The sequence below is a fragment of the Vanacampus margaritifer genome, chromosome 16 (genome assembly GCF_051991255.1).
Source record: "Vanacampus margaritifer isolate UIUO_Vmar chromosome 16, RoL_Vmar_1.0, whole genome shotgun sequence".
NCBI classification, from domain to species: Eukaryota; Metazoa; Chordata; class Actinopteri; order Syngnathiformes; family Syngnathidae; genus Vanacampus; species Vanacampus margaritifer.
Genome location: NC_135447.1, coordinates 16,278,328 through 16,298,710, shown reverse-complemented (window position 1 = coordinate 16,298,710; position 20,383 = coordinate 16,278,328). Strand labels below are relative to the sequence as shown.

Sequence of the window (20,383 nt, the reverse complement as noted above, 5' to 3'; positions counted from 1 at the left end):
GTTTTTATCATTCCATTTATTCTTATACCAGTTTGATTCTCTAGTCTGTAACATCTCTATATCGGCCCTACGTTACAGATTTTTAATAGATCCTTTTAATTTCAAAATAATGTACAGAATGTTCTCTTTAACCACACGTTGTGTCCAAACACATGCGGCACTAGCCACCAGCTAGCTTTCAGGCTAACAGGCATCTAGACACCGTGGTCGGCAAGTGGGTAAATCATCTGTATGTAGGTCCACATGACAAATACACTTAAGAGAAAGTTTGTTAATATTTTATTAAAAACAGTGACACACATTATTCAGCCTGTAACACACACTCATATTTCCTGCTAGCTACAATATACTGTAACCCACAATACTTTATGTTTCAAAATATTACAGTAGCCTGAATAACACAAAAAACGTAACATTTCAAAATGTAGGTAATAACAACACCAAACTGTTTTGTAAATTGTGTCATACATATTTTTCCGGCTGTACCCATAGCTAGTTAGCTAATTGCACACTGCAACCCAGGGTTCCCCAATTAGTTCTCACTTGAAAAGCGCTCTCGTAAAATAAAAAAAAATCAAGTTCATAGGTTTGATATTATTATACTGGTTAAAAATACTGTAGTCCGTTGAGCAACTCATAGAAATTGAGATTGAGAATCATTTAGGAATTGGGATCAAATCGAGGAATCAAATTAGTCCAAATTCAATTCACAATGTCAAACAGTAGTAAATACACACTTTACAATTACGACGACACATGCTGTCAACTGTCTCTCCACTCCCACCCCCCTTTTTTTAACAAAAATTATTATTGAAATCCGAAAAGTTTAACATCTTATATTAGTAATATGATGTTTAAATGGCAAATCTTTGGCTGATTTGACATGGGATAGTAAAACATTTACTGGCTAGCCCGTTGCTATCTCCCCTATAAATCACCAGTAGTCAGGATGACTTTTGACAGCTCACTCTTTTCTTTGTAAATATTTTTTTTAATGAAAAAGTCCTCCATAGAATATGATCTAAGCATACGATCTGATCCATTCCATCTGAGTCACATTTAAACTGGCTGTGTTAGGGAAGCCTGTCATTTGCTTGAATAGACAATCGTAACTTTCGTGGAGATGAGCAACGTCTTCTTGACAACATAACATAAAGCTAACACAAGCTCCCGTTGCCCAAATAAAAGCAATGGAAGTTTGTCCACAATATCGAGGCTACAACCGTGGGAGTGGAGGCACAGTGGCCCATTGAGATATTTGTGACACTTTATCCACTTCTTTGCTCTGCGTCGCTGAGTCAGCATTGGCTTTACTCTGGCATGCTGAATTTGCCCCACGGGACACTAATTGGGGATGGCTGCTGTAGACTAATGGTAGAAAGGGTCTAAATATTTATAATTTTGTAGTATAGTCCTGCAATTGGCTGGTGTCCAGTTTAGGGCCTACTGCCTGAGGATAGCTGGGGTAGTCTCCAGCACGCCTGCGACCCTAGAGAGGATAAGCTCGTCAGAAAATGGATGGATGGATAGTAGTACAGATATATTCACTGATGTAAAAAAAAAAAACACTCAGTTCTTATACAGTGGGGGAGGGGTGACTCATGCTGGATGCCGAAGTGCGGGGAAAATTGAAATGGTGAAAATGTTTTTGAAGGCTAGACCTCCACAATTGAGTACTACAAAGTTCTCTTTTTTTTTTTTTTACATTTTGTGCAGTTATCTTTGAATATAATGTATTGAGTAACAATAAGAAATGGTAAGAAAAAGACCACTTTTCCTAGTAATATGCAAAATGTCTGAATTTTGTTGGCCGTTGTCTGTGTTTGTTTCCTTAATGCTGCTGCTATGAAACACTCAGACACATTTCTGTCTGTGGTCATTCAATGTCTCAAGGGCACTGCTACCATTTTGAGCATTAAGCTGTGCGCACATGCATCTAGAACCAACGTAAACATGGCCAAAAGAAAATAGATTTAAAAAAAATAATAAAATGTTTGGTTTTATGTAGGGATGGGAAGTAACATTTTCACTTGAACGAGACAAAACATCAGAGTGATGGGGCACATCTTTTTGCAATTTTCCATTTGTCCTTGGGCTTTGAACCCTGAATGCCATGGCGTGACTTACAGCCTCCTAACATCTAACATCTTTTGGTGATGCAGAATAAAAATCCAGAGAGTCTCTGGATCAAAGAACAAATTGTATTTTGTTGCAATTCGTACGTGTCCTTTGATTTAAATATGTGTTAGTTATGTTAATATGATACCAAGTGTCATTGAAGTGATATAATGGTGTTTTGCTGTTTTGTAGGCTTCATGGCAGCATTTTTGCCATGTCTACGTTTCTGTATTTCTAATGTCTACTTTTTGTTAATTCACACATCCAATATAAGGGAAGGGAATGATAACTAGCTTTTAGTGGCGTTTGGCATTGTTTTTTAAAAATCGACTGGAAAATTCCGGTTCTGATGCTCCGTCCGCCGACCTGGTACGGAACTCGGTGTCAGTAGACCCTATGCATGCACTCATTACGCTGCTGATCGAAAGTGTGGCTTAACTTTGCTAAAATAAATAAACTGTCTGTAAAATATTATTGTACTCTTTTTTTTTTTAACCCAGAGAAATCCCAGGTAGGCACGAGGGAACAATTCCATGAAGAAAGTTCAGGAATATGTAATATTTAATTTTTTTATTCATGCATTCATTCGAACAGTGTAAGATACCACAATAACTTAATGTGACAGAAATATTTATAATGTTGTTTTTTTTCTGGTTTAAAATATGGACCCCAGGCAGAGTATAGCTGCCGAGTTAATGACAGCAAATGGAGATCCAAAATAATAAACAATAAACACATGTATCCACAATGTTATTATACAGAAAAATGGCAGAGAAGGAGAGGAGCGTAAATGTAACGTACAACAGGTACTTGGAGGAAAGACTAATTGCTCGGGATCAGGATCCACTAAATTGGTAGTAACAAATCAACCAGTATTCCCCTCTCTGAGCAAAGTTGCCCCCCCCCCCCCCCCAAATTTTGACCAGTGGTTGCAACATCAGTACCAGCCAAGAGCATTTTTCTTCAAAAGGAGGGTATTTCGTAAGTCACAGGTGAAGTGCATTAAAAAGCAAATAATGTCAACATGATTCTGTTCCTGGAGAAAAACAGGTAACCAAAACCTTTCTTCTGCACAGAGTTCTGTGGATTGATTCGTTATTTAAACTTTATTTAATAAATTTTCGCCAGTTGTTTTATTATTATTATTATGATTATTATTATTATTATTATTATTATTATTATTATTATTATTATTATTATTGTTTTCAGAAAGAGAAAAGAGGGTACTAAAGGGGAGAAATGTTGCTTTATTTTTATATTGGAAACCCTGTAAATACACACTTCGTACTGAACATTTTTTTTTTTGTTTTTTTGTTACTGTGATTTTTATTCTCCACACTTTTTTGCCATGCAATAACTCCCACATAATTCTTCAGATTTACACAGTTCAAATTTAAATTTGCTTCAATAATTCACCCCATCCTGGGATTATATCGTCTGATTCCACATTACTTACAGTATTCGCACAATTTAACGTTAAATATAAACTTTTCCCCATTCATTTTCAATGGGACTGACGTTGAACTTTTTTTAAGTTCCACTTTCCACGCCCACTTCCATACATACAACTGATCTCTGATACTGCTCAGTGGCGCAGTTAGTAAAGTGCATTGTCTAGTAACCAGGAGGTTGCTGGTTCGAATCCCACCTTCAAATGGTAGTAGCAGTAATAATAGTAAATATATCCTTTGCAATAATGCTAAATCTTTATGCATAGGCAAACTAGGCGGTCGCCGAGGGGGCGCAAAAAATATTGCCCCCCCCCCCCCTCCGGTTTTCTAAAATAAAATATGTAAATGACCCTCCTATTATTTTTGTTTTTGCATTTTTGTATTGCAGAATTGTGTTGTTTTAATGTGCTATTATAATATAATTGATACTATTATTTTGAAGGCAACAGGAAAACGGTAGGAACTGACATAAGTAACCAATGTACGCCATTAGTAGCGCCGTCTTCCAAGTGCGGAGAAGACGTGTGCGCGACACAGGAAATCAGAGAAAACTGAAGTTTACTACTAATTCAGTGAACAATTCTTTAGCACCTGGCTGAGAAGGGGACGAGGTTCGTATTGGAGCAATGTTTCAATTTTTAACTAATGTTGCTATATTTCATGTTCATTGTGTAATTTACTGCATAGTTACCATTTTCGTCCACTGGAGTGTGCTAACGCACCTTGGTAAATATTTAGCAAGGCTATTGCTCAAGATTCTGTTTCATTGACTAAGAATCTGTATTTCTGTATGGTTTATTTTTGTTTTAAGGTATTTATAAAGGCAACAGGCAAGGTTAAAATGTTTATTTACAATATAAATTGTACTCAAGAGATTGTCAAGGCTATAAAAGGTAATAACTTAAGGCAATTAATTTATAGTATATGGTAGGGTGACCAAATGTATCATCTTTTGGGAGGACACACCATTTTTTTACATATTGTTGGGGCATCCGTGGTTTTTATAAATTCATGAAAATGTCCGGTTAGCATTGCGTGACTAATAGGAGGTGAAGAACACTGTGGAACTGCGACTGGTACCACAATTTCAAGGCCGGGGCGAGTGTATTCTTTTTTTGGAAATGGGAATATGGTCACCCTAGTATATATACTACACGTAACGTACTACTCGACTGTTTGTGCCAATACTTTTCGGCCATGTTTCCAAATGAGATAATAATTGCTTTAGCAGAGATTAACCATATGACGTTAAGCATTTGCTCTTTGAAGCATTGTGTACGGCCGCTGGCTAGCGGCAAAGATGCCTCACTTCGCAAAGGTCCACATCCGTACGATAAGACATTTAAGTTAATTTGTTAAAATGTGTATTTACTTGTACATTTATGTTTCCAGAATTATTATTTAAACATCCATACATTTTAGTATTTTTTTGTACAAGTATCTAAGTTGATGTGTCGAATCTGCTGCTCTCTGTCATTCACTAGCATTTATCTAAAGTGTGTTAGCATCTGACTGGTTAGTGTTAGTCAGCTGATAGGGGATCAGGAAATGTTGTCGCTCTAGCTGCGGTGATTGACGAGTAAAGTTTAAATTTAGGAATGAATCCGTCCCTTTTCATTTTATAAACAGTTTCCCCAACTTTTCTTCTTTTGTCATTTATTTACAAGTATCTAAGTTGATGTGTCGAATCCGCTGCTCTCTGTCATTCACTAGCATTTGAATAAACCCGTCCCTTTTGATTTTATAAACAGTTTCCCATTAAACACCAACAAATCCTCACATGTTTAGACTATGGCTACGCTACGTGTATTTTTCGTTTGTCTGTTTCTGATTTTTTTTCTCGCAAATTTGCGAGTTTTTTTTCTCTGAATATTATTATTAGCATTCAGGTTTCAGCATTCCCACGCAATTCCTCAAGAAATTGCACTTAGTCTAGTTTTATTGATTATTTGAATTCATATTTGTTTTTGGGTGACAATATTGGTTAGTCAAGTATGGATTTTGTTTTGTAAATTTTTGTATAGTTGTTTCTGAACAGTAGCCTACCGGAAAAAAAAGAAAAAGTTTTGGGACAGTGTGTAGGATATAGTGCCATCTAGTGGTGAACTATTACAATGGAACAGCCTAAGTTTGAAGCACATGCATTTTGAAGCACACACACTACGGTGCCTCAGAGAGACCATACTTCGCAAGCCTACCACCAAACACTACATTCGCCAAGTCAGTCTCTTTTGGATAGCAAAAAGATGGCTGCAAAGCATGTCAGCCTTTCTTAAAGGTGAGACGTGACCTCAGTAACATAATTAGTGATTACTACACCTATGGTTACATATATTTTTTTTCTTTTAATGTATGTTGATGTAATAGAACGTTATTGTTTTGCATATTATTGAATTTTTTTTTTTTTTTTTTAATGACTGAACATTGGAAAATGGAAAAATTCTACACACTGCCCCTTTGTTTACCAGTGGTTACTTTGTTCAATTTAATTAAGAAACAAATGAGATCAAGAAAAAAATCCAGACATGAAAAATTAATGGGTAAATTAGTTTTGTTACAACACAAAAGAAAAACATTTACAGGTCATGAAAATTAATTGAGCTTTATCAAATTGATAATGCATCTACTTTAATTATTGAAAAGTATGGGATCGACCCTATTGGCCCTGTACTTACTTGGTATTAGCTGGATACCAAAAATGTGGTATCACACACTACGAATGGATGAATGCCACTAATGGATGAATGAAGGCTGAGAAAACACTTCCCTTTTTAATGCATCTATTACTGTGGTACTAATTTTAAGGTCCGTAGATGTCAATTTTTAATGCAAATATCCTTTTTTTTCTTTCCCTTTTACAGGCACTCATACATTTGTAACAGAAGGAGAACATCTGGAGCTGGTTGCCATCACCAAGGATCAGTCCGGATCATATGAATGCATTGCTTCAAATGACATATCTGCCCCTGATGTTAGGACAGTGCAAGTCGCAGTCAACTGTAAGACTTTTCCTTTATCCAGCAATAATTTGGGTGGTGGGTCGTAGTGACATAGAAAAGGTGCATGACTTCTATATGCCTTACAAACTGTCTCGTGCCATGTACGATTACATAATACATTATTTACTACGCGAGTGTGGAACTGCCAAAGTGGAGTGAAAATTTTTGACTGATCAATACTGTACCTACATTCGACCGTATTTGCAAATACATTTAAACCTAATTAAATAAGTACTTGCACCTTTAAACGTACAGTATTTGAATATACCTTTAAACTAGGGGTGTCAGGCGTTTAAATATTTTTATCGTAATTAATTGGCTGGCTTGATTGATTTAACTGATTAACAATTAATCGCAAATCCGTTCCAAATGCACAAAGAAATATTTTTCCCCAAGTTTTCATACTCTTATCATAAAAGAGAGAGAGGGGGGGGGTTGTTAAACTAATAAAAATATGGCTGGATCTTTGAGTCATTTCATATTTCATAACATTGATGATTCTGAGTCATTTTTCTGCCACTAGATGGCATAATTGCATTTGTAAGACATTGGTGACAGCTCAGTGCATTTTTCTTTATATTAAGAGCTATCTAATATTTAATAGGAAGTAACTTGTGAAATTCTGCACATTTTTAAAATTGTAAAATACAACTTGACCCCAGTCTCGACAAATATTATTATTATTCAATTTATTCCTGCTAAATTTTTACATGGACGTGTCTGCTGCATTGCGATGGAATTCCCCCAGTACAGGCTTTCCAAGTAAGGGGTGGTCATTAGTTGCGCGTTAAAAAAAATTTGTGGTGTTAACGAACTTTGAATTAACTCAAAATTAACCCATTAATTTTGACACCCCTACTTTAAACATACAAGTACATATGAACGTACCTGCAGGCTATATGCTAAAAACGTTTGTTCCCATATTGCCATTTTTTCCCATAATGCCACAGGGTATTGACTTGCAAGTCAAAAAAAATATTGGCCTACATTATACCAATATGTTAGGAAATTAAGCACAAAAATATTATTTACTCCTAATTTTTATGATTTATTATAAGGTCTGCAGTGCATGATTTCTGTTTGGCATTTTTTTACATAATGCCACTGGGTATACACATACACATGTGCAAATCAATTGGGTTACGGGAAAAAATCCAGATTTTTTAGCATTTAGCGTACATGTTTGTTTGAACATACTTGCAAATACATTTGAACATGTTTGCATGTATGTTCGAATGTATTTGACAGTCAAAAAAGTTTACTCCCTATTGGCAGTTCCACGCTTCTGTAATTTACAGATAGGTCTTTTGTTCTTTAACCAACATATACGGCGGCTTTATGTGTTGAAAATGCTGGGACATTGATATATTCTAGGGGTTTTGTAATCATGAGGCCCTCATTTCATCACATTCACATAAAAAACTATAGATCTGTGTTCATTGCCCACTACAACCACAGACGAAAATGATGATTTTGCCAATTTACTTTTTTCTTTTCAAGCAATATCAGCAATATCATACCTGCTTACGCATGAAAAGGTGTAGCAGGAAGTATCTATTCCTACCCCCATAAAATCTTAAACATCAAATAAAATATTCTAATTTACAATACATTGTTAATGCCATATGTATCTTACATTACGCTGCACAGCAACTGCCACACACAAGCAGCACTGTTTGGCTTATCGTTTCTTTTTGTCCTTTCCTGGCTGTCTACTTTTTTCCCCCTCTACTTAACCTTTAGACATATAGAAAAACATCACTCGGGTATATTTTAATGTTTGTCATATAAAGAGTGTAACGTAGACTGTACCACACAGAAAATAAAATTTGAAAGGTGATAGAGGGGAAACTTTTTTGTTTTCTTTTTAAATCAATTATAGTATTAAAAATATTGTCTGGACTAGGGCTGGGTTTGAAAAATGTAATAATCAATATCTTTTTGAGCCCAAAATCGATTACTTAAATATCAAATTTTCCCCCCATAAATAATTAAGAAAATATAATTTTAAAGGCCGATTTTTTTTTTTGGGGGGGGGGGGGGGATCTTAGTGTTTTCTTTCAATTTATGAATTTAAAAGTATTTTCTTCAATGTATAAACGTATTGCAATTTAAGACAATACAGAATATTTTAAGTTTACATTTACAAATATTAAATTAGAATTATGAAACTATTTTCATCAAATCCTTGCTGATGTCAATGTTTGTGTAACACTTAACTGATTATAACATGTGTTACTTTCATTAATAAACTAAATAACTTGACCAGGTACTGCCTCCACAAAATTTACTTTGGAACTTAATATTTGTAGAGTTTTTACCATGTCCTTGACATTTAACTCATTCACTCCCAGCCATTTTCACTGAAGCAACCCCCTTTGCTCCCAGCTGATTTACTGGATTTTGACTGATTTATATATATGTTGCAAAATGGCCCTGGTTGATCTCATATACTCTGCTGCCATTGCTTCAACCATTCTCTTCAGTCCAGAGGCTGCATCAAAGCCTTCTGTCTAGCATAAACAAAAACATAAAAACGTTTAAATACGTCTTTAGGAGCATGGTAATATTTTAAATAGAACTTATTTATACAATTTTGGGAACAAATTTGTTTTAAAAAATTGATGTTCCATAATTAATCTATCAAATTGAATTGAATTGAATTGAATCGAATCAAATTGGGAAAAATCTAACTCTTGTGAATCGAAATCGAATCAATTGAGGAAATTAGAATCAATACCCAGCCTTAGTCTGGCCTATACATCATAAACAGTATCATCCAAGACACAAATTGTTTCAGCATGAATCTCATGTCATGATTGTAAATACGTGTTTTTGTTTTTTTATGTATATAGATCCTCCCTTAATTTCTAAGGCAAGGGGTACGGGTACTGCAGTTGGACAAAAAGGAGTTCTTCAATGTGAAGCCTCTGCTGTTCCTCGAGCAGATTTTGAATGGTACAAAGAAGATCGCAGGCAAGTTTGGAGCTCTGGATGAATTAATTCTGAGTGTATTAGGTTGAGACTTTACTCTTACGCATCATGTATGCTGTTGGAAATTAGATTGAATTTTCCTCAAACTAGATTAAAAATTCACACCAGGGGCCCTATTTTTGTTGTCAGCACAAGCCTAACAAAAGGCAGTTTAATTGTGCGCATGGGTGGAGTTTCATTTATTTTGGTATTTTCATAGACAGGCGCAGCTAGAAGGGGCGTTAGCACCATTATGCGCAGTTAGCCGAGACCCAGCCAATCCTAGTTGACTCCCTCATTTGCATTGAAATTAGAGCGGTCCAGAGCACACGCCGTGTTTGACATGGCGGAATCAAATTGACTCGCTATGCTTAGAGAGATAAGATTAGCGCGCGCATCGTGCATTTATACAGATAAACTGCAAGATTCCCCCGTTACATGATATAGTTGGCTGTGCATGTGACGTGAGCAATTGGCACAGCACACCGTGATCGTAAGCCCCCCGCCTCCTCTTAGTCCTGACGTGTGCTGTTAGGGATATTCTATTGAAATATTTTTCAAATGATAATGATTGATCATTATGCAATGAAATTATTTCTATAATGATTCAGAGGGATTGTCCCACACTGTTGCCATATTTATGAATGAAATAAGAGGACATCCACCACCCACGTCCGCGTCACCAAAACTGTGTTAGGGCTGTAACGATAATAGCATTATCGTGATATTAAATTTGCCACAATATTGTCCTGTGTTTTTTCTTTTTTAAGACATAAAAAAGTGGTGCTTTACCTTGACTAGTTTCGGCAACGACTGCCGCCTTCCTCAGAAGCTGTCAAGCTGACAGTTGTGACGTGTCTTATCAGCTGAAGTCAACAACAAACATTTACATTGAACTAATTCACTCCCAGCCATTTTCACTGAAGCAACCCCCTTCACCCCCGGCTGCTTTACTGGATTTTGGCTGATTTTGGCACCTGCCAAAAGAAAGATTAGAGTCTCTTCTTTCATCAGGAAAAAAAAAGTATATTTGTATCTGTTTCCGTTTTGCAACAATTAGTATTATAATATAGCTAAGTTTCATCATTATTCACAAACCTGTTGAAAACAGTGGCAAAAAGAGCTTGTTGCAACATGCCCCTGGCTGATCTCTTATACGCTGCTGCCACCTGCCGGCCGTTTTTTGTAATAACTACTATTGCTTTAAGCGTCATCTTTATGTCAGAGGCTGCATCAAAGCCTTCTGTATGGTGTAGCATTAAAAAAAAGAAGTTTTTAAATGCGTTTTTGGGATCATGGCAATATTTAAAATATAATGTTTTTTTTAGTTTTGGGAGCATATGAGTTAAGGTAGGCTTTTGTTTTGTTGAAAGCTCAGATGAGTCAATTGGGAAACAGCCAACTTTATACATCATTCAGGGAAAACTCTTACTTTATATTTGTCAATAAAAGACTTACAATTGCTCCTGTCTCTCTTTCAGGCTTTCCACTGGAATTAACGGGATAAAGATAGAGAATCAAGGCAAACAGTCAATGCTCATCTTCTTCAATGTTTCGGAAGAAGACTATGGGAACTACACATGTGTCGCCATTAACACCATGGGCTTCACTAATGCCAGCATAAATCTTTATGGTGAGTTTAAGGACTAGGAACCACCCAAAATGTTTACACCCATTATTTATTTATTTTTTTTGGGTTAAAGGGTCCATATCATGCTATTTTAATCATTATTTGTAAAAAATATATATATATATTGTGTGTTGATTTCTAGTTCACTGGATTTGAGTATGAAAGAAAACTCATCTTTTAAACTGGATAGATGCCTTAGTCCCCTCCGTGAGTCATCACCTTATCGTGGTGGAGGGGTTTGCGTGTCCCAATGAGCCTGGGAGCTATGTTGTCCGGGGCTTCATGCCCCTGGTAGGGCCACCCAAGGCAAACAGGTCCTAGGTGAGGGACCAGACAAAGCATGGCTCAAACGACCCCAATGATGAGTACAAACATTGGATTTTCGTTTCCCTTGCCCGGACGCGGGTCACCGGGGCCCCCCTCTGGAGCTAGGCCTGGAGGTGGGGCTCGAAGGCGAGCGTCTGGTGGCCGGGCCTATACCCATGGGGACCGGCCGGGCACAGCCCGAAAAGGCAACGTGGGTCCCCCTTCCCATGGGCTCACCACCGGTGGAAGGAGCCAAAGGGGTCGGGTGCGCAGTGAGTTGGGTGGCAGCCAAAGGCGGGGGCCTTGGCGGTCTGACCCCCGGCTACTGAAGCTAGCTCTGGGGACATGGAATGTCACCTCTCTGACAGGGAAGGAGCTCGAACTGGTGTGCGAGGCTGAGAAGTTCCGACTAGATATAGTCGGACTCACCTCCACACACGGCTTGGGTTCTGGTACCAATCCTCTCGAGAGGGGCTGGACCCTCTTCCACTCTGGAGTTGCCCACGGTGAGAGGCGCAGAGCAGGTGTGGGCATACTCATTGCCCCCCAGCTAGCCGCCTGTACGTTGGGGTTTACCCCGGTGAATGAGAGGGTAGCCTCCCTCCGCCTTCGGGTGGGGGGACGGGTCATGACTGTTGTTTGTGCTTATGCACCGAACAGCAGCTCAGAGTACCCACCCTTTCTGGAGTCCTTGGAGGGTGTGCTGGAGAGCGCACCCCCTGGAGACTCCCTCGTTCTACTGGGGGACTTCAACGCTCACGTGGGTAATGACAGTGAGACCTGGAGGGGCGTGATTGGGAGGAATGGCCCCCCCGATCGAAACCCGAGTGGTGTTTTGTTACTGGACTTCTGTGCTCGCCACGGACTGTCCATAACGAACACCATGTTCAAGCACAAGAGTGTCCATATGTGCACCTGGCACCAGGACACCCTAGGCCGTAGTTCGATGATCGACTTTGTAGTCGTGTCATCGGACTTGCGGCCGTATGTGTTGGACACTCGGGTTAAGAGAGGGGCGGAGCTGTCAACTGATCACCACCTGGTGGTGTGTTGGCTCCGATGGCGGGGTAAGATGCCGGTCCGACCAGGCAGGCCCAAACGTACTGTGAGGGTCTGCTGGGAACGTCTGGCAGAATCCCCTGTCAGAAAGAGTTTCAACGCCCATCTCCGGCAGAGCTTCTCCATTGTCCCGGGGGAGGCGGGGGACATTGAGTCCGAGTGGACCATGTTCCGCGCTTCAATTGTTGAGGCGGCCGATCGGAGCTGTGGCCGTAAGGTGGTTGGTGCCTGTCGTGGCGGCAATCCTCGAACCCGCTGGTGGACACCAGCGGTAAGGGATGCCGTCAAGCTGAAGAAGGAGTCCTATCGGGCCTTTTTGGCCTGTGGGACTCCGGAGGCTGCTGACGGGTACCGGCTGGCCAAGCGGAATGCGGCTTTGGCAGTCGCTGAGGCAAAAACTCGGGCATGGGAGGAGTTCGGTGAGGCCATGGAAAACGACTTCCGGACGGCTTCGAGGAAATTCTGGTCCACCATCCGGCGTCTCAGGAGAGGAAAGCAGTGCACCGTTAACACTGTGTATAGTGGAGACGGAGTGCTGTTGACCTCGACTCGGGACGTCGTGAACCGGTGGGGAGAGTACTTCGAAGACCTCCTCAATTCCACCAACACGCCTTCCTTTGAGGAAGCAGGGTCTGGGGACTCTGAAGTGGGCTCCCCTATCTCAGTGGTCGAAGTCGCCGAGGTGGTTGGAAAGCTTCTCGGTGGCAGGGCCTCGGGGGTGGATGAGATCCGCCCGGAGTTCCTGAAGGCTCTGGATGTTGTGGGGCTGTCGTGGTTGACACGTCTCTGCAGCATCGCGTGGACATCGGGGACGGTGCCTCTGGATTGGCAGACCGGGGTGGTGGTTCCCCTTTTTAAGAAGGGGGACCGGAGGGTGTGTTCCAACTTTAGAGGGATCACACTCCTCAGCCTCCCAGGTAAGGTCTATTCAGGGGTGCTGGAGAGGAGGGTCCGTCGGGAGGTCGAATCTCGGATCCAGGAGGAGCAGTGTGGTTTTCGTCCCGGCCGTGGAACAGTGGACCAGCTCTACACCCTCAGCAGGATCCTCGAGGGTGCGTGGGAATTCGCCCAACCAGTCCACATGTGCTTTGTGGACTTGGAGAAGGCGTTTGACCGTGTACCTCGGGGAGTTCTGTGGGGGGTGCTTCGGGAGTATGGGTTACCGAGCCCCCTGATACGGGCCATTCGGTCCCTGTACGACCGATGTCAGAGTCTGGTCCGCATTGCCGGCAGTAAGTCGAATTTGTTTCCGGTGAGGGTTGGACTCCGCCAAGGTTGCCCTTTGTCACCGATTCTGTTCATAACTTTTATGGACAGAATTTCTAGGCGTAGCCGAGGCGTTGAGGGGGTCCGGTTTGGTGGCCTCAGCATTGCATCTCTGCTTTTTGCAGATGATGTGGTGCTGTTGGCTTCTTCAAGCCGTGACCTCCAGCTCTCACTGGAGCGGTTCGCAGCCGAGTGTGAAGCGGTTGGGATGAGGATCAGCACCTCCAAATCCGAGACCATGGTCCTCAGTCGGAAAAGGGTGGAGTGCCCTCTCCGGGTCGGGGAGGAGGTCCTGCCCCAAGTGGAGGAGTTCAAGTATCTTGGGGTCTTGTTCACGAGTGAGGGTAGGTTAGAGCGGGAGATCGACAGGCGGATCGGTGCAGCGTCTGCAGTGATGCGGACGCTGTATCGGTCCGTTGTGGTGAAGAAGGAGCTGAGCCGAAAGGCGAAGCTCTCGATTTACCGGTCGATCTACGTTCCTACCCTCACCTATGGTCACGAGCTGTGGGTCGTGACCGAAAGAACAAGATCCCGGATACAAGCGGCCGAAATGAGTTTCCTCCGCAGGGTAGCCGGGCTCTCCCTTAGAGATAGGGTGAGAAGCTCGGTCATCCGAGAGGGACTCAGCGTCGAGTCGCTGCTCCTCCACGTTGAGAGGAACCAGTTGAGGTGGCTCGGGCATCTGGTTCGGATGCCTCCTGGACGCCTCCCTGGGGAGGTGTTCCGGGCATGTCCTACCGGCAGGAGGCCCCGGGGACGACCCAGGACACGCTGGAGAGACTATGTCTCTCGGCTGTCCTGGGAACGCCTTGGGGTCCCGTCGGATGAGCTGGCTGAAGTGGCTGGGGAGAGGGAAGTCTGGGCTTCCCTGTTAAAGCTGCTGCCCCCGCGACCCGACCCCGGATAAGCGGAAGAAGACGGACGGACGGACGGAGATGCCTTAGTCCGAGTGCTAAAGTAACGTCATTAAACCTTACTACTGCAGAATGTGAGCGCTGATGAAAGATTTACATTACTGTTAAATCTGTGCAAATCTGCCCAAAACAATAAAACATTACAAAATTTAAACATTAAATTTTGACATACTTAATAGTACTGCATTCTAAGGTTAGTCATTATCAAGCCATTAAATACAAAGTAAATGTTCCAAGATTTTGTAGTGTTGAAATGCAATTTAAGAATATTTCTCAGCAGGGGCGTGGTAGACATCGGGAAATTTTGGAGTTTCCCGAAGTCCAGTCCATTTGCAGGGTGGTCTCATCACCCGCCACCAACTATAAATAGTAATCTGTGCATGTCGGCAGTTGCCACGCACACCCCTGTCCTGTCAACAAACGACAAATAGGAATCGCTTAATGTCGGCCGGCGTCCACCCATGTTTGCATGTTTTCCTTATACTTTCACACCTTGACATTTTTTCCCCCCACAGAATAATCAATTTAACGTGGGAATTAGACATTGACTTGCCTGTGTGTAAACATATTAGCATTGCACTTTGTGATATATTGACCTGTCCAGATGTAGCCCAACGAACAGGGTACAGTTTGCACTATGAGCAATTGATTGGTTGAAGTTTTTTGTTGTTGTTGTGTATGACATATGTGACTATCAAATGACATATTTTAATCACATTTCTTAATGTAGTAGTAAAAGACTGGGGCTTGTTGTCACATGGGTAAGTTGTCATATTGCAATTATTTTCTCCACTAGAGGCCGAAACTAAAAGTGGAATACGGTGTAGTTTTCTTCCTCTATGTGATCCGGGTCGTGTCATGTGTCATGTCATGAGAATAGCACATTGTGAGCTGAGATGAGTGCTAATTTTTGCATTTTGCACACCAAAATAAGTGTTTTACAGATAAAAATCCTAGCAGTGATACATGTTAGAGAAGAGATTAAGGCAGTTGTCAATGTCAGTTATTGTTCTTTTATAAAAATAACTCTAATCTAGAGCTAGCATTTGCATACATTGTTTTTTATGGCACCATGTCTTGGTCATTTTGGGGTTAGCTGTCACACATGCAAAGAATGGATCATGGGGAAAAATGCACCTCTGACAACTTGATTTTCAGAATTGCCTTTTGGATGATGAGTCTGACTAGTAGGGACATTTGACCGTCAGGTTTTGTGTGTTTCTGTCCAGGTCAGGCAACCTAGAACGTTTAATAAACAACAAATCAGAAAGGAAGACAAGAGGTTTAAATTATTTTTGCTTGCGAGGAGAACAGAAAGAGATGTGCCCAGTTACAGTCTCTGGACACACTTTGCCGTTCCCTCTCTTTTTATTGAATATTCCCTAGTTACATAGTGGTCGCTGTTCTAAAGGGGAGGGGACACACACAACAGCAACCTCAAAGCAGTCACGGATACAAATCATCATGCAGATAATAATATAGACATGTTTTTCTTCAGCACTCAAAGTTTCACAGTCAAAGCTTCAAAAGTTCAATTGCAAAACATTCCAATCATCATCTTGTGATAAGGCCACAGTTCTTGTTTTTGAAGATGGAGGAGCATGAGTCATAATCTCTTTCACTTTCTTTACAGAATAAATGCTTCACAATACAATAAGAGAAAATGTGGGATGAATGTATGTACATTCATCCTAACAGTTTCAAAATGGATCTTCCAGTTGCTGACTGGTTTAAATTTCATGATGAACCAATGCATTATTTTTTGTAGTTTAATTTCACCTTAAATTTTAAGTTTAAGGAAGGCAAAGCCGGCATTTGAGCGAGGGCCATAGCCTACATGCCAGCAGTTCTTAAATCCAGTGCATATTGCATAATATTTATATATTGCTAAGTTCAACATTTTTTTCAAGCTCAATGATAAACATTTTCTGTGCATGACTTCAATGTACACTTTAATTAAAAAAAAGAAAAAGAATAAGAAGCAAAGAACGCAAATAAATGTGTCCTTGTTTTCTTAGTTGCCACATCCAGTATGACATTTTACCCATAAACTGAGACAACCTATCCAGTGGTTGGGCAACCTATCACATTTACACTCTCTATTTGCTTATATCTCGGCTCTGACACAAAATATGAACATGGCATGAATACATAATATATACCTGAGACTGTAAAAGGTGTGACATCAAGCCCCAGTCTCGCCTAGTAGTATGAACTGAGTTTTTTTGGGGGGGTTTTGTGAGCAAAGCACGGAAGACATTTTGCATTTTTGCCCCCTCAGGACCTGGCGCAATGCACGATGTCAACAGGGCAGCTGTTTTGCCCCAACTCTCCTTATGCACCTTACTGCTGATGACCTTCCTCTACCTACTGCTGAACTTCTAATGCTTCAATGGGACAACCTACAAGATTCTCTCTGCATCGGAAAAGAACAGACTGTAAAACGAATACAAATGAAGAGGGGCCAGTGTTTTTGAGTTTTTTTCAATCTCTTTTCTTATTTTGCAATGGAGTCTGTCCCTTCAGAATGTGTGGCATCAATCCAATGAAGGGAGGGGAAAAAACGGAATTGTGCATACTAATTTAATGCTGTTAAAAGTCTTGAGTTTGTGTATCCCCAAAACTTTTGTATGTGAAAAGAAAAATGAAAGTAAATGTAACTTGATGGTTGACTGTTTCTTGCCTAATATCGGAGTGCGCATTCTGATAATTATTATTGTGTAATGTCTATGTGTACAATACAACTTAACTTTTTTTTAAGTAAGCGATAAAGGGAAATTGATTGTTGAGTTTAATCTGACTGTATTTTTACAGTTATATGCAAAACAGAATAAGACATTCTTCATGGCAAGCAGTAAAAAAAAAACAGTACATAATGAATTCTCAGGCAAGTCCTACTACATAATGCATCTAAATTGTATTTTACATTAGTGTAGAAAATGTATAAATCTGTACAGATGAGAAACACATTATGATTTTGTTTATTTGTTGTACAGTATATCAACATATAAAGAATGACCTCCACACAATCACTGTGCCAGCAATTTCATGGCATAGTCATACAAAAAACACGGATGTGTTTTTCTCTGCTGGGTATGAATCGAACATGTTTAAAAGTACTGCAGTTTGGATAAGTTGTATGATTTGAGTCTGCTTAGCTTATGTTTGGTTTTTGTACTTCTTTTACATGTTGTCAGTTACAAACCACTTATGCAATCTCAAAACAAATGGAGGAAAAAAGCGAATTTGTTATAATGTGGATTAGAGAGGTCACTGTTTTAATGATGTGAATTACAGTACATATGGATTTTACGATCACTATATTGTGGACCCAACGCGAAAACTAGAAAATAAAATAACAAACAAGGTGGTATTAGCTAACTATACACGACACACTCTCATGCTAGTAGCTAGCATTGCATATTCAACAGTCTCTAATCTCTAATAGCTATTGTAATAAACTAAAATTAATATACAGTGTTGTTATCTTGACATCACATGTACTTACGGACAATTCTTGTCCAAAGCAACAACAAAATAGGATCCAACAGTCAGCGTAGTACATGAACGAGTCAACGTTGCGTGCAGCCACATTGGAGTTCTCTTTTCTTTCTTTTTTTTTTACTTAGCAAAACAATGAACAAAGCAACCACAGGGGGGCGCTCTAAGGCTTCACAAATTCAAACGGTGAACTTCTAAAGGACAGAATACACAATAAAAATATTAACGTAAGCTTAATGTGTTAAAAACAACACAGCAATGTCAGTACATAAATATAAATACTGGAATAAATATATTTTCAAACAGAGGTGGGCGTTCTGTCTGTCCATCAGTCTGTCATTGAGAGGATGCGTGTTTTGGTGATGAATGACGAATGATGAAAAACTTTGAAAAAAAAAAAATATATATACGTATATATAAATGACTTTTAAAAAATGAGGAAGAAGTGGGTGTTAATCCATCAGTGTAATTATCACTAATGGCGATAAGTACGGACCTGCCAGTCTGTCACTGAACAGACACCCGTTTTGTTGACGATTGACGTATAACATACTAGCGGAATGCTCACCTCTGTCTGTCGGTCCTAAAATTACAGATGACGAGAGAGTGTTTAAAAAAAAATGGCGGACTGATGATTACAGTTTAGTTGGGCTTGAAAAAATTACGGACTGGTGATGATGAAAGAGTGCCCATGGCGATGATGAATGACGGACTTGTATTTTTATTTTTTTAATTGCCCACCTCTATTTTTAATAGATGGTTAACATCTATCGCACGAGTGTGTTTTACTTTTAATTTATTTTAGGGTATTAAAGGGACAAAGGTTACAGTGTTTGTTTATGAAAACCTATATTTATCCAGGTACAGATCATCATTTGCAATGCTGAGCTGGCAGCAGACAGCAGGATAAAACAAAGCAAAACACAAAAAAGTACAAATACATAGACAACAAAAGTGACATATTTATGCACCTTCCGTTTTTAGTTGTTGAAGTTAAGCTACAAACAAGCATATTTCAAGCAGAGAAGAATCATTTTTAACGAATGTACCATGTTGAGACATGGTGGATTTTTCAAGTTTAATGGATATGCCTTAAACCCAAATTGACAAAAATAAATGGCAAACTCTGTCCTCAATTCTGGATGTATAGCTTAAGTAAGTTTTATTTTTGGTGTATTTTAATACAGCACATTTTCTGCCTTGGATAGGATTTTTATTTGATGAGATTGTACAGCACAAGTGATTTATTAAACAATGTTATAAAATTGTCCGGGTAACTCATGTGCACACTTTGAATTTAGTAATGTGTCAATGGCAAAACAACAGGAAAGAAGAGACTGATCTATGTGGGAATGCTTTTATTGTGATTATGTTATATGCTTGTAGTGTTGGTGAATCAGTCATCTGTCGACTGTCACTGGACATGAAGATCCAAAAGGCTACAAAGTTAGTGATGATGGATGTGACCCCTTTTATTTCAGATAGTTGAAGACAGTGTTGATGAAGAGTATTGATGTCATTTCCCCTCCAAATCAAATGAGGACTAAAGGTGTATTATGTATGGTAACATAAACAACAACTTTTTTTGTAGTTTAAATCATTTAGGTTCATGTATACAATATGTACTGTATTGTCGTACTTAATGCATAACACTATTTTTGTTGTCATTTCTAAAGGATGAGCACTTTAATGGCATAATTGTTAAATATGATTAATGACATTGCTGGGGATTTTGCTTACAATAGTCACTATTGTGGTATATTGTCATCGTACCATTTTATTGAAAATTGCAAAATTGTCCATAAACTGTTCAAGTGTGAACTCAAGTGGCCGCTCATTTTTTGTAAACATGTCTGCCTGTTGTTGTCAATTTGTGTGCAGAGGTGGCAAATCCAGGTCCAGAAAGGAAAAGCCCTGCCACAGTTTGGCTTTAGCCCCAGGTGCTAGCTAGCTAGGTCCCTAGCTAGCTCCCATGGTGCTTGTTTACCTGCTAGGGAGCTAAAGCCAAACTGTGGCAGAGTTTTTACTTTCTGGACCTTCTGTCACCTCTGTTTGTGTGTTTGTTTGTTAATTTTTTACAGAGACGTAACTGTTGAATGACTTAATTAGAAATATAATCAAAGAGGGTTGAGTTTAATGTCTCCTTTCATAGTCTTCTAAATGCAT

General features: G+C 39.9%; 1 protein-coding gene across 1 annotated transcript in view; it reads left to right on the top strand.

Moving 5' to 3' along the window:
• The window catches only part of opcml (opioid binding protein/cell adhesion molecule-like), a 163,778-nt gene extending 143,735 nt beyond the window's left edge, over positions 1 to 20,043 (top strand). The window contains exons 4-7 of the mRNA XM_077546633.1: positions 6,431 to 6,568; positions 9,424 to 9,544; positions 11,023 to 11,174; positions 16,998 to 20,043. Of these exons, the coding sequence (XP_077402759.1) occupies positions 6,431 to 6,568; positions 9,424 to 9,544; positions 11,023 to 11,174; positions 16,998 to 17,101 (515 nt within the window). The 3' untranslated portion in view covers positions 17,102 to 20,043. The remainder of the gene's footprint in view (positions 1 to 6,430; positions 6,569 to 9,423; positions 9,545 to 11,022; positions 11,175 to 16,997) is intronic.
• The last annotated feature ends 340 nt before the right edge of the window (positions 20,044 to 20,383 follow it).